General features: G+C 36.5%; 1 protein-coding gene across 1 annotated transcript; it reads right to left on the reverse strand.

Annotated features, from left to right (window-relative positions):
• Positions 1–219: 219 nt before the first annotated feature.
• Positions 220–4,959, reverse strand: rhcga (Rh family, C glycoprotein a). Its single transcript, XM_058401123.1, has 11 exons — positions 4,677–4,959; positions 4,023–4,215; positions 3,463–3,613; positions 3,172–3,319; positions 2,917–3,083; positions 2,689–2,826; positions 2,465–2,601; positions 2,202–2,326; positions 1,778–1,851; positions 1,592–1,671; positions 220–910 (listed from the first exon to the last, which is right to left on the reverse strand). The coding sequence occupies exons 1-11, from the start codon at positions 4,891–4,893 to the stop codon at positions 877–879; spliced, it is 1,464 nt and encodes a 487-aa protein (XP_058257106.1). The 5' UTR covers positions 4,894–4,959; the 3' UTR covers positions 220–876.
• Positions 4,960–13,062: the final 8,103 nt, after the last annotated feature.

A 13,062-nucleotide genomic window follows, 5' to 3' on the forward strand; every position in this document is an offset into this window, starting at 1 on the left:
TCCCTGTTCCAAGTACTGAGTATTGGATTGGTGCCATCTTTAATTATAAGTAGCATAAATCAAACCAAATAATAGACGGTTTCACATAATGTAAGTTAGGTTGATAGAAACTCCATGAACTCACTATTAACCCTTTTAGTGCAGCCCTTAAGTGAAAAGTTATACGACTTGTATATTTCAAGAAATAGTATTTCTTTTCAAGAAATCGAGAAATACTAGTGAGCGTACATTGTATTTTATTTTTCCGCAAGTACGGTGTACATGTTAGTGTATGCCCATTTTAATTCAAAGGATGTGTATGCATATAAATGATCAATTTGTATTATGAAGGGAAACAAAAAGAAAATACACTTTTATTTCATTAAGTTGTTTACTTTAATGACAGCAAACAACGCATAAGGCATTAAATAAAATTTGTCAAATTCACAAAACTGAAAATACTATAGGATTCACAGTTTGAATAAATATCACACAAACAGGGCAGTAATAGAGCCTCAACCATTACATTCTGAAGTGCAGAATAACTCCAGGACAACTCCAGCTTTACATATGTTCATTAACACAGTGTGCTACCTTTTCCATAAAAAAACTAAAGATTTGTTAAAAAGATTTTATATACAATTATAATATTTCACGTATATATATGTACATATATGTGTACACATGTATATGTATAAACATACACACAAACAACAGAAAAGTGTTGATTAAGCAATTATTATTACAGATATCACTCCTGGTCATAGAAAACTGGGTTTTTAATCAAGCTAAATGTTGTAATTATCTTTGATTTCCTGGACGCCAAGGCCCTGTCAAACAGGTTTCAAACAGCACCGATCGTATCTGCATCACCTCTGTGTAGTTTTCCAAATCTGACTAGCTCTGCTCTACGGAGAAGTTGGACTCAGACCTTAAAAATGATAAAGGACAGAGGGAAACATAAAGAATTCTGTTAATTTAGGATCAATATTTTTGAAATGTGCAATATCAACAAAGGTTTTATTCCAAAAATCAAGTAAATCCATAAATCATTAAAATGAAATTCAATTAAAATATCTTTTTCACTGGTGTTTCAGGAACTAGTCACACATGTCTATATTTTTGATTACACTGAATGTTCAATGGGATCAGGTTACTGCAAAAGGTGAATTAGATGTGAATTAATACAGTGAAATGAAAATGGTCTGACATAAAAACAGATTATAGATAAATAAAAGTGAGTCATCTTAACCTGAGTCATACAACATATTGTAGAGACACATACCGGATTATCCACTTGTCTCACTATCTAACATGCTAGTTGAAAGTTGTCCAATCCCAGAGGGGAAAAAATTTGGACATAAACAGGATAGGGTTGTTTTTTTTTAGTGCTTGCTCTTAAGTGCTACACAGCAATGAAATAAGATGCTGTTGCAAACAGAACTGACTGACTTATTTCTTCAGTGCTACATATTCTTCTAGTGCTATCAATTTTGTCAAATTGTAAATGTTTCTATCAAATTTCTGACTAATTCACCTCCAGCTTCATAAATAAGGCTCATTGTGACTTCCCATATTGAACTATTGCTAATATGAACTAAATATTACTTACAAACATGTATCAGGCTGCTTGCGAGCAAAGTGGTTGTTGTATTCCAGGATTGGAGGGATACTTTCTTCATCTTCAGGTACCTACACAAAAGCAAATGAACAGAAGAAATTATTTTCTGTATTCCCAAATATTAAGAGGAAGTAAGACAGATATATATTTTTTATTGAATTTTGTCTAATCACTTACCTCCCAGTAAACTTCGTCATCAAAGCAGTTATCATCAGCTGGGTCTCCCCATAAAGGCAGTCTCAGGATAAAGCCTGCGAATATTAAAGAAAATAACAAATATCTTCAAATTTTACAGATCAAAATTATACATTTCTAATAGATTAAGGCATTAAAAGCAGATTTTTTGTTCCTATAAAAAGTCCAAATTGCAGATGGTAAGGGGCTCAACTGCCTGGAACCCATCAGTTGGTTAAGGACCAAGCTAATAAAATATTTTCTATTATGTTCTGTGCAATTGCTTTTTGTACCTTAAAGACAGTAGCTGGTCAACAGTAATTAAATATTGTTAATATTGTTTAAAGGTGATTCAGACATTTTTGACCAATGCTGCCTAAGTTGCACAATTTTTTTATTTCATTATTTTCACTGACAAATCACTTACCCACTATTGCTCCACCTACTAGTCCAACAGCCAAAGCCACACAAAGACCAGCAGCCTGATAGCCTCCTTGTGTTTGTGGAGACCTATTTGCGTATTGTCCCTTAAAATCAAATGTGTTGATCAATCTGTAATTGAATATATTAATTGTATTACTTGTTATGCCATAAGAAAGTTTCTATTGTTGGGAAAAGACACTGTAATTGAATTTGTCAGTTCACTTAAAAAAATTTGAAACCTACTTATATGTCTTCAAGCAAACTTACCCCTCCTCTGAATAGACAGCCTCTGTGGCAGTAGCAGCTGTAATGGCGCCTACAACTCCCCCAAGGACACCCGGCATAGCATGTAAATTATGGATTCCACATGTGTCTTGAAGCTTTAGCCGTTTTTCGAGGAATGGCTGTATGGAAACCCAAACATTTTAGAGGTACAATAAAACCGTTTACAGTTAGCAGAACAGTCAGAACAGATGTATTGCAACACTTACAGTTAACACTAGGTAGCCAAAGGTAGAGATTATCCCACAGAGGAAGCCAACAATAAGTGAACCATAGGGTGTAATCATAAATTCAGCTGCTGTTCCCATAGCAACACCTCCCGCAAGGGTGGCATTCTGGATATGAACCTAATCAATCAATCAGAGATTATGCATGTTACAAGCAGGTTATGATTTCAAGTGTCCTCCACACATATATCTGGTCTAAAATACACTTACCATGTCTAATTTGCCCTTCTTTGCAGAAAGACTGGATATGGCAAAAGTGGAGAGGACACAGGATGCCAATGCCAGGTACGTGTTGATGGCAGCTCGGTGTTGCCCATCTCCATGATCTGAGATGGCGGAGTTGAAGCTGGGCCAGTACATCCAGAGGAACAGAGTGCCTGGCGTAAAAGAACATTGGAGTGATGAGATATTTGGTACGAGATCTTCAAAAAAAAATTCAGTGCTTAGAAATGAATATTTTCTCACCAATCATAGCAAAGACATCCGAGTGGTAAACGGATCCATTGAGACGTTTGCTCTGTTGTAAATTTGGCCGATAGAGCACCCACGATATTGCCAGACCATAATACCCTCCAAATGTGTGGATGACCATGGAGCCACCAGAATCTCTGACCTGTAGCAATGTTACAATCAGATAAACATAATCATTTCAAGAATAGTTATGATCATAGAACAGATATATTGAATGTGGTTTTGCCACATCTACATGAAATTATGCTCTGTTCAATTTTATAATTGTCTGCTAGTGGCCCATACATGCAAAAGTGAGAGGATGATGTACTCTTCTACTGCAAATAAGGTGATTCCAAAAAGAGTTAACACCATCAGCTGTACAGGACTGACTTTTCCCAGACAAGCTCCATACGCAATTAGGCAGCCAGCCACACAGAAGTCAGCATTGATGATACTGGGGATAAAAAGATAACATACATTGTATTATTATTATTATTAGTAGTAGTAGTAGTAATAGTAGTAGTAGTAGTAGCAGTAGTAGTAGTAGTAGTAGTAGTAGCAGTAGTAGCAGTAGTAGTAGTAGTAGTAGTAGCAGTAGTAGTAGCAGTAGCAGTAGTAGTAGTAGTAGCAGTAGCAGTAGCAGTAGTAGTAGTAGTAGTAGCAGTAGTAGCAGTAGTAGTAGTAGTAGTAGTAGTAGCAGTAGTAGTAGCAGTAGCAGTAGCAGTAGTAGTAGCAGTAGCAGTAGCAGTAGCAGTAGCAGTAGTAGTAGTAAGTTTTGATGCCACATGTTAAACACGGAGCACACGTTTTAAGTTGAATGTAAATCGTCATTGTTGCCATGATCTAGTCAAGCCAGTTCTTACTTTTCTACTCCGATTTTAATCTTGCCATCTGTAGGGTCCAGTGAGTGGAACCAGCCTTGCATCAAGAGGGCCCACTGAAGCCCAAAAGAAGCTATAAGGAAGTTGAAGCCTACTCCACCAAAGCTGTACCGCTTCAGAAAAGTCATGAGGAAGCCAAAACCCACAAAGATCATGACGTGCACGTCTTGGAAACCTGTCCGACAAACAAAAGAGGAGAAAAGGTAAAGACCATTTAATAAAAGCTGAGAGATGGAAGTCTTTTGTTATATTGAGCTTAGTTGGTTCACAGCCAAGAGTCTCACTGAAAGAATGGCAGCATATTTTTTTATTGCATATTCCTTCACAATTCATTTGCAAAAAATTAACTGCAGTTCAGCCTTTTTAATTTGATCAGGGAATCAATGGGACAACATTAGTTATCGTTTAAGAAATCAGTTCATCTAAATAAAGTAATGTTTAAGTGTAATTTTACCACAGAGCTGAGAATAATACAGGTCTCTGTGCAGATTAACCCCACAAGTATTTTAATTTACTTTTGTATACAGTATTAGATGTGGAAAGAAGAATGCTGTTAACATCCTTACAATATAATAGGTACTATCTAAATCTAATGCAAAATTTCCGAGTAATCTTTAAGTCTAAATCCATACTTACTTGGATATCTGAAGTAGAAATCATTGTCAATGTCACTTGTGATGTTATGCTCCTTCTTAAATTCAGCCCAGTGAGCATCAGACTCTTCATCATAACGCACAAAGACCCCAAACAGGATGATCATGGCAATTTGCCAAACGAAGCAAACAGCCGGCAGACTGATTCGGATATCAGTGTTTTTAGGAGTGTTCCAGAAACTGTTACAACAGTTCCCCATTGCTGCTGAAATTGTTGTCCCACAACAGGATAAGGATACCTTTCAAGCAGGAGTTTGTGTAAAGACACGTTGCGCACTGAGATATTTATAGCTGAATCTTTAGAGGTGTGTCTCAGCTGGACACCTGTTTGGCTGTTTCAGGTGCAACTTTTGCACATGACTCAGAAAAAAAAAGAGTCAGCAGACACAATTTTTGATGAATATCTGAGATGTCCTTTGTATCACAAGTGATGATGGTACATGTGGGAAAAAGAATTACATTATGTAAAGAATTATGAAAAGAAAGACAAAAAGTATGTAAAAAAAAATGTGGTAATGCAGGGAAGAAAAAAGTATGAATTCATTTATTTAATGTAAAATATTTTTCCATTTAATCGTTGCATTTTTTTCATTAAGCATAAGATTAAAAGCATTTAACACTGATCTATACTTTTTAGAAAATTCTCGAGAAGTTATGAACAGATATGAAGTAGAAATAAATGAATGGCTGGCTGATTTGTGCTTTTTTAGATGTGTTTTTTTCCCTGCACTATGTTTAATGAAGGTAAATACATTTTAAAATAGACGTAAGAAAAAATGTACAGATAACATTTTTTAACAGTGGCTTGTTGAAATATAAATACATTTGACGCTTTTTTTTGTTGTGCCAACTAACCATAACTCTATCAGCGTTAAATATGGACCGCTTTGTCTGTATAACATTAATTCTAAAATCTTTAATAAACTTGAAATTCACATAAGGAGTTGAGTGGCCCTGCTACTCAAGCTTCTTAGTTTGCTTATCATTCAGAAAATGTCAGTAAATGTATTCCTTATTCAGATAGAATAACCCGAACACCAACACATTACATATCAAGCATACAGTATATTTGGCACGTGCTAGTTAGTATAATTGACTGATCAGCTTACTATTCACATTTACTAATGATCTTTTATTGTAAACATTCTTTTTTTTTTAACGCATGGAATATTTTGTATTATTTGATTTATTGTTATTATTTATTTCCTAATAAATAGCCTGTATAAAATAACCTTAAAGACATTTGCAGACAGGCATAAAATAATAAGTTAATAATAATAATAAGTTCATACAAAGACAAAAACCTTTCCTTTAGAAAAATGTCCAAGAACACTGATTATCTCCTCATCATGGCACCTGTTAGTGGGTGGGACATATTAGGCAGCAAGTGAACATTTTGTCCTCAGAGTTGATGTGTTAGAAGCAGGAAATATGGGCAAGCGTAAGGAGGTTTGACAGGGGCCAAACTGTGATGGCTAGACGACTGGACAGAGCATCTCCAAGACTGCAGCGCTTGTGGGGTGTTCCTGGTCTGCAGTGGTCAGTATCTATCAAAAGTATCCTTTACATCCTGTACGTCCTTTAAATCCTGTAAGTACCCAAGTTACAGGACTCAAAGAGTCTGCTGCTGATATTTTGGTGCCAGATACCACAGCACAGCTTCAGGGATCCAGTGGAATCCATGCCTCGAAGGGGGGGGGGGTGTTGCAGGCCTGATCAAATTTATTCTATATATTATTCTATATATTATATGTTCAGACATTTTAAAAACTGGCTCAACGTTCCAAAAATGATGCTTATGGATGATTCTGGAGAGTGAGGGAAAAAGTGTGAAACATTACAGAATACAGCTTTGCCACAACACAAACTAATACAGAGACAAAAGTAGCTTTCACAATTCTGACTATTATTCAATCTTTTCATCCAGAACCTTCAGCCTGTTGAACTTGTTCAACCACTGAATCACATCCCTTCAATTAGGTTTGTTCTTTATTTATTTAATTTTGCATTGTGTTTCTGCTTGTGCTTTGAGTCACATGATAATCCACCCTGAAAAGTGTGACAGACATGTTCTGTTATCTGTATTACTGAGATGGAAAAACATATCAGTGTGGTCTGAAGTCAGAGATGGATTAGTAGATTTTTCAGATAAATGAGATGTCAATGTGACAGTGAGTGACGTCTGATGAAGCAAAAAAAAAAAAAAAAATCGTTATCGGGACAGCATTCCAGCGATTGCTCGAGTCACATGTGATCATGTGGTTACATGCCAACAGAATAAACCCCGTGATTCCCAGTACCATCAATGCCAAAGTTGATTACTGAGCCAAAGACTGCCTCTTTGATCCTTTGATTCATTTCTTTTTGAGGCATTTAATTAGATCATATGACATTATTTTCTTCCTCTACAGTCATGCATGTATTCTTGCATGGTACATTCCTTCCACATTCCGCAATAGTACAACCAATCACAGTGAGTGAAACCAACACACCCCCAGAAAAACTTATAGCACTGGTTAGCATGTTCCTATCATCATGTTCCTCTACTGTCAGAAAACATAGAATTCCTGTGGATCCCCCTTCCATAGGTGATTTTCATGTTACCAGGATTAATTATAGATATCTTCATTTATGTTGAATTCTCAATTCTGATTGGTCAGAGGGTGTTGTTTAATTTCCTATAACAGTGACAATAGTGCTGTTACCCTAAATGCACTGTTCTCCATTCAGTGGAAGATTATGATATTATATAGAAACTTTTAAATAATGAATTCACTCTACTAATTTGATCATTCTTATACTTCTTCTGCAATATACAATTCTAGTGCACATGTACAGCTGAACAATTATGCAGTTACACAATCAGCCAGTCAAGTGACAGCAGCACAATGCATAAAATTAATTAATTTATTAATTAATATTCACGTCACGGCATGGGTGTCGGGGCCGGAGGCTTCGAATATTTTGAGAAACTGTTGATCTCTTAAGATTTTCACACAAACAAACTTTAGAGTTTACACAGAATGGTGCAAAAAGCCAAAAAACATCCTGTGTGCTTAGGGTCTGCTGGCTGAAACACGTTGTTGATGAGGGTGATCATAGGAGTGGTCAGATTGATTTTAGGTAACATGAAGAATATAATAATTCACACTTTCACTCTTTACAGTCATGTTAAGCAGAAATGCATCTCAGCATGCACAAAACATCCACTCTGGGCTACAGTAGTCTCATCTTCATGTCCAGTTTGGGTGAGCCTTAAATTCTTGTTCTAGGTTGACAGAAATGGAAACCAATGCGATCTTCTGTTGTTGTAGTACATTCACCTCAAAGTTTAATGTTTTGTGTATACTGAGATGCTTTTCACCTCACCACAGTTATAAAGATTGATTATATAACTTATAATATCCTTTCTGGCAGCTTGACCCAATCTGACCATTTTGCTCTGACCTTATCAACAAGATGTTTCTACCCACAGAACTGTCACTCACTCAATGTATTTATTTATTTATTTATTTATTTATTTTACACCTAGTGTACACTTGAGGCTGTTGTGTGTGAAATTCCACTCTCATTCTCCTTTGATCGCTCTCATCAACAAAGCTTTTCGCCCTGCAGACCCTCCGCATAAAGTATGTTCTTGCCCTATTCTGTGCAAACTCCGCTAAGGCTGTTGTGATTGTAATTCCCTTACAAGCAGCAGTTTCTGAAATATTCAAACCAGCCTATCTGGCACCAACAACAAAGCAACAATTGAAGTCACTAAGATCACATTTTTCCACATTCTGATGTTCAATGTGAACATTACCTGAAGCGTTTGTCTTGTATCTGCATTATTGTTTGTGTTGTGCTTCTGACACATGATTGGCTGACTGGCTAACTACGTGCATGAAGAGGTGTACGGATGTTCTTAATAAAGTTGACGGATGAGTGTTAGACATTAGGTACAAAAATCATTGATGTTCATTGCTATAGGGAATACCAAGCATAGATAAACATAAAGCAGATAATGAGGGCGAATCTGAAATAATTGGACCTGTCACTTAGGCACAGCAATCAAAGCAAATATGACACCTGGAATGGCTTGGCAGAAAGAAAGACACAGAAAAACACACATCTATGTCAGCTCTAGCTATAGGATGCCAAAGGGGATAAAAAAAGACCTTTTGGATAAAATCATTTGTCAAATGCACTCAATCATTTGCAATTATCACATGTTTCTAGCCAGTGAGAGAATGCAGGTGATATATTAAAGCAAAAAAAAAAAAGTGGTATTGAAGGTGGTATATTATAGTAAATTTCTTGTGATCAATTGTCACAGTAAACAGTATATCCTTGCTTTTCAACTATTGGCACTCTTTTTATAATGCACTTACACATCAAATTCAACAAAACTTTGTCACTGTATTGGATCTCTGCCTGTAGGAAGTGAGGCACACCCACAGCAGCCTAACCCAAATTAAACCAAGACTGCATGAACTTCACAAAAAACTCACAATAACTTACATTAAGTTGTCAAACCTTGACATTAAACAAACCTAAATGTTAAATATTGGCATGTCATGTCAGATATATAGGCTATATCTGATGCAAAATTTGGTGACATTGTACAGAGACACCCATGCAACCTGAGTGTAAAATCCATCCTGAATCCACCCTCAAGTCTGCAAAATTTGGTTGATAATAATATATATTTTTAGCTATAATTTCTTACTGAAAAAAATCAATTAAATTTTTGAAAAAGCAAACTGCATCAATATTACTCAATTAGATTTTGACAATCTTTTTTCCACTGACAGAATGCATGAGGTTATTATTATTTAGAAACATGATTGCTTTTGATCTATTGAAGTCCGGGTTAAATAGATTTAATTTAAGTGATCAGTAAAAAAAAATATATACATATATAAGTATATACACTAGAACTCACTTATAAATATAATAACTTTGATTAAAGTCTTTTTGCAATTCAATTTAAAAAAAACAACAACAAAGAATCATGGGCATCCGTAGATTTTTATATTATTAAAAATTAAAATGAAGAACCAACAATGCATTTCTTCTCATTTCTATACTATTACAGTAGAGGCTCATATCCCACAAGACCCCCCTCAATGACATGATCTATCTAAGTGAAACTGTTTTGCACATTAGCACCACCTACCCATGTGTTTGGACACATTAACAAGATGACCCTACTTCCTATGATACTATGATGAGTCAGTGTTCACTTTCCTGAAAACAGGTTTTTATCAATTGCTATGAAAAAAACCTGAATAGACTTCCAAAAGCACATCAAATAAGTATCGCATACATGACATAATAATCCATTCACTCAACGTAGTCATTGTTCTAAATGGTCAATATTCTAAACTCATCTTGCAACTCACTGTAAGTAAGTAGCTGAGCCTGGAATGTATTTTTTTTTTTGCGCAACCTTGTCACAAACAATCAAGTGAGGCTGAGATGGCAGAAAGGAATGCACGCTTATCGGTTGATTTTGACAGCGAGCAGACGGCAACAGCATGAGGAGGTGATGGTGATGCGGGAGAGAATCACATGATGCTGATAGACACCATTTAAATGTGCCTGCATCAGAAATCTTTGGTTTTGCATGTTAATGGAGATAATGATCTGTTATCATTTACGGGCATGTACGAAATGCTGCTTTTTAGTTGCAATTTACGAAAGCTGCATCCACTTCAGCAGACATATGACGGACTGACAAGCGAGCAGTATGCACAGTTTTAACAGCTTCTATTATGAGAATGCAGCTTACATAAACAGAACTCGTGACTGAGGTCAAGCAACATGCCAAACTGACAAGGAGGTGTTTTCCTTTAAGCAGAGAAAGACATTTATCTATCTGAAGTAGCTTTGGACTTCAGATGACAAATGGGTTTGTTAGTTCTTTATAAACCTCACTGGGATGGACAATATCAAGGACAGTCATTTAAGACACCTTTTTGGGGCTCCTAAAGCAGGTGTGGGGCTCTTGGGTTTTCATCCACACCTAAAGACCCTGAATGTTCCACTTGGAGAATACATTTAAATGGTGTTCATATTCATGACACCTTATAGCCATGTCAACTGCAAAACTATATGCAAAGCAACAGTCAGAAAAGTTGTTCAAGTCAACAAAGCAAAAAAAAGGGTACATAGATATAAATCGGCAAACACAAAAAAAATGTAGCATGTACAGTGCATTCAAATGCACTTTGTGACTCCAATGCATCCTACAAAACTACAACTGGTTTAAAAAAAGAGACAAAAGAGCCAGATACATTTTACAGACCAGTAGAGTAGCATGGTAGCAAGAAAAAAGCATACAGTGTGCTTCTAATGGTGGTATTATTTAATAGGTTGTATAAGTGGCAATTAGAAGAGTTGCGCAATGAAAGAGTGCTGAGTGACATAAAGGTGTGTTGCTTGTTTCTTGGAATTCTGACTCCTGGTATGTCTGCATGACCTGGACTTACAGGTACGGCAGAGTACTGTGTATAGTCATTTCTAAATGAAAGCTGAAACTGATGCCCAGAAAATCAAAGTGATACAGTCATTCATTTTATTTACTCATCTTCAGTGTTTGCTTTATCCTGCTCAGGGTCATGGTGGATCTAGGGCGTATTCTGGGATCACTGGTTGGAGGCAGGAATACACTAAGGGTGAGACATCAAGAACAATTTACAAGCACATTCACACACTCTTTCACACCTAGGGACAATTAACAGACACCAATACTACACAGGCATATTTTTGGAAGGTGGGTGGAAACTGGTGAACTTAGAGGACACTAACACAGGAGACAATGCACATAAATTCCACACAGATAGTAGCCAGAGATGAGGACTGAACTGACAAATCTGGAGCCGTGACACAGCAACTGTGCCACCCAGTAGTTCATTTTAAAGCATATTCTGTAGGAACTAGGGTTAGTTACTAAATACTGTTGTAATGGTGTGGTAGTAATTATGATTAGTTACTGGGTTAACTCAGTAACTACAATAAAACTAACAGGAAAGGTGTGTGGTTTTCAAGAGCGAGATATATAAATCTGTCATTATGTCCTCGAACTATAAAGGCTAGGTTAAAGCAGCAACATTGTTCACATACTTGTATTTGTAGTTAATGTTCATCTGGAGTATTCAACTCGGCATTCATTTCAGCGCTAAAACAATCCCTGTTAATTCAGTTTCCAAATTAAAATGTATGTTTATCAATTTCATACACAGAGATGTCAAACAGGTTAAGGAGCTCTATCTATTCAGAAACTACCATGCAAAACAGACCTTTCGGTAGGTTTGAGAGGTTAATGAGAGGTTTAAACACTAAACATAATAAGTAAACCGATTAGGGCTCGTACTCAGTAACTGTCTAAAATAGTGCATAGGTATGTGATTTAAGACACAATACTAGTTTGTTCAGTCAGTAGTGGTTACATGGTCACATGGTGCTATACTGTTCCAACTATTTACACTGGTACAACATTACATCTAGCATTTATTTTTAAGGATACAGGCGACGGCAGCCATCTTGCATATGTGCACATGTAGTCAGGTTTTCTGATCTCTGCAAGGGTTTTAAATGATCATCTGATTGCAAATTGGTCACGTGCTAGCTAGCTAGCAACTAATCCACTTGAGATCAAGAAAATAGACATTAATTGGTTTTTCTTTAATATTTTTCTCCTAATGTTGTTCACCTGCCAATCCCCCAGTCAGCTGTCACCTGTCATGCAACAACTACCAACCATTGAGGGTGAAACCTAACATTCTTCTTCTGAGACATAAAGCAAAGTCTTTCCACGTTATAAGAGCTCACAGATGCTTATGGTTGGCTAGTGTCATTGTGATTGACAGGGAAGAGAGAGTACGCCATGCCTCCCACCCAGAGGGCATGGCCAAATTTGCTCTTTTGCCTTTTGCAACCTGAGCTGTTTAGTGCACACTTGTTATTTCATTTTGTTTGTGAAACGTATTCATTTACATTTCTTTGCTATGATGTGTCTGCATGAGCTGTGCCACATACCACACATTCACAGACCTACTCAACAAGAATGGCGAGGTGAGTAAATACACAGTGGCAACACAGTGAGTTATACTGCAGTTCAAAGACTTACAATGCTTGCGCATTATCCGATGCTGTTGCTGCATTCCACTTTGCTTTGCATGAACATCATGCAGCTTTATTTACACTATATTCAACAGCATAATCAGGTTCAAGGTACAACTTTGCTACCAGAAAGTCAGTAGCAGTTGACAATGCCCTAATTATGTGTTTTTTTCATGCACAAATGGCATGTCTGGTGAAAAATGGGAGCACATGATAGATCATCATGTCAGTCTAAGTCTTTATGTCAGATGGTCAAAATC

Source organism: Hemibagrus wyckioides, linkage group LG10 (assembly GCF_019097595.1).
Source record: "Hemibagrus wyckioides isolate EC202008001 linkage group LG10, SWU_Hwy_1.0, whole genome shotgun sequence".
Taxonomy (NCBI): Eukaryota; Metazoa; Chordata; class Actinopteri; order Siluriformes; family Bagridae; genus Hemibagrus; species Hemibagrus wyckioides.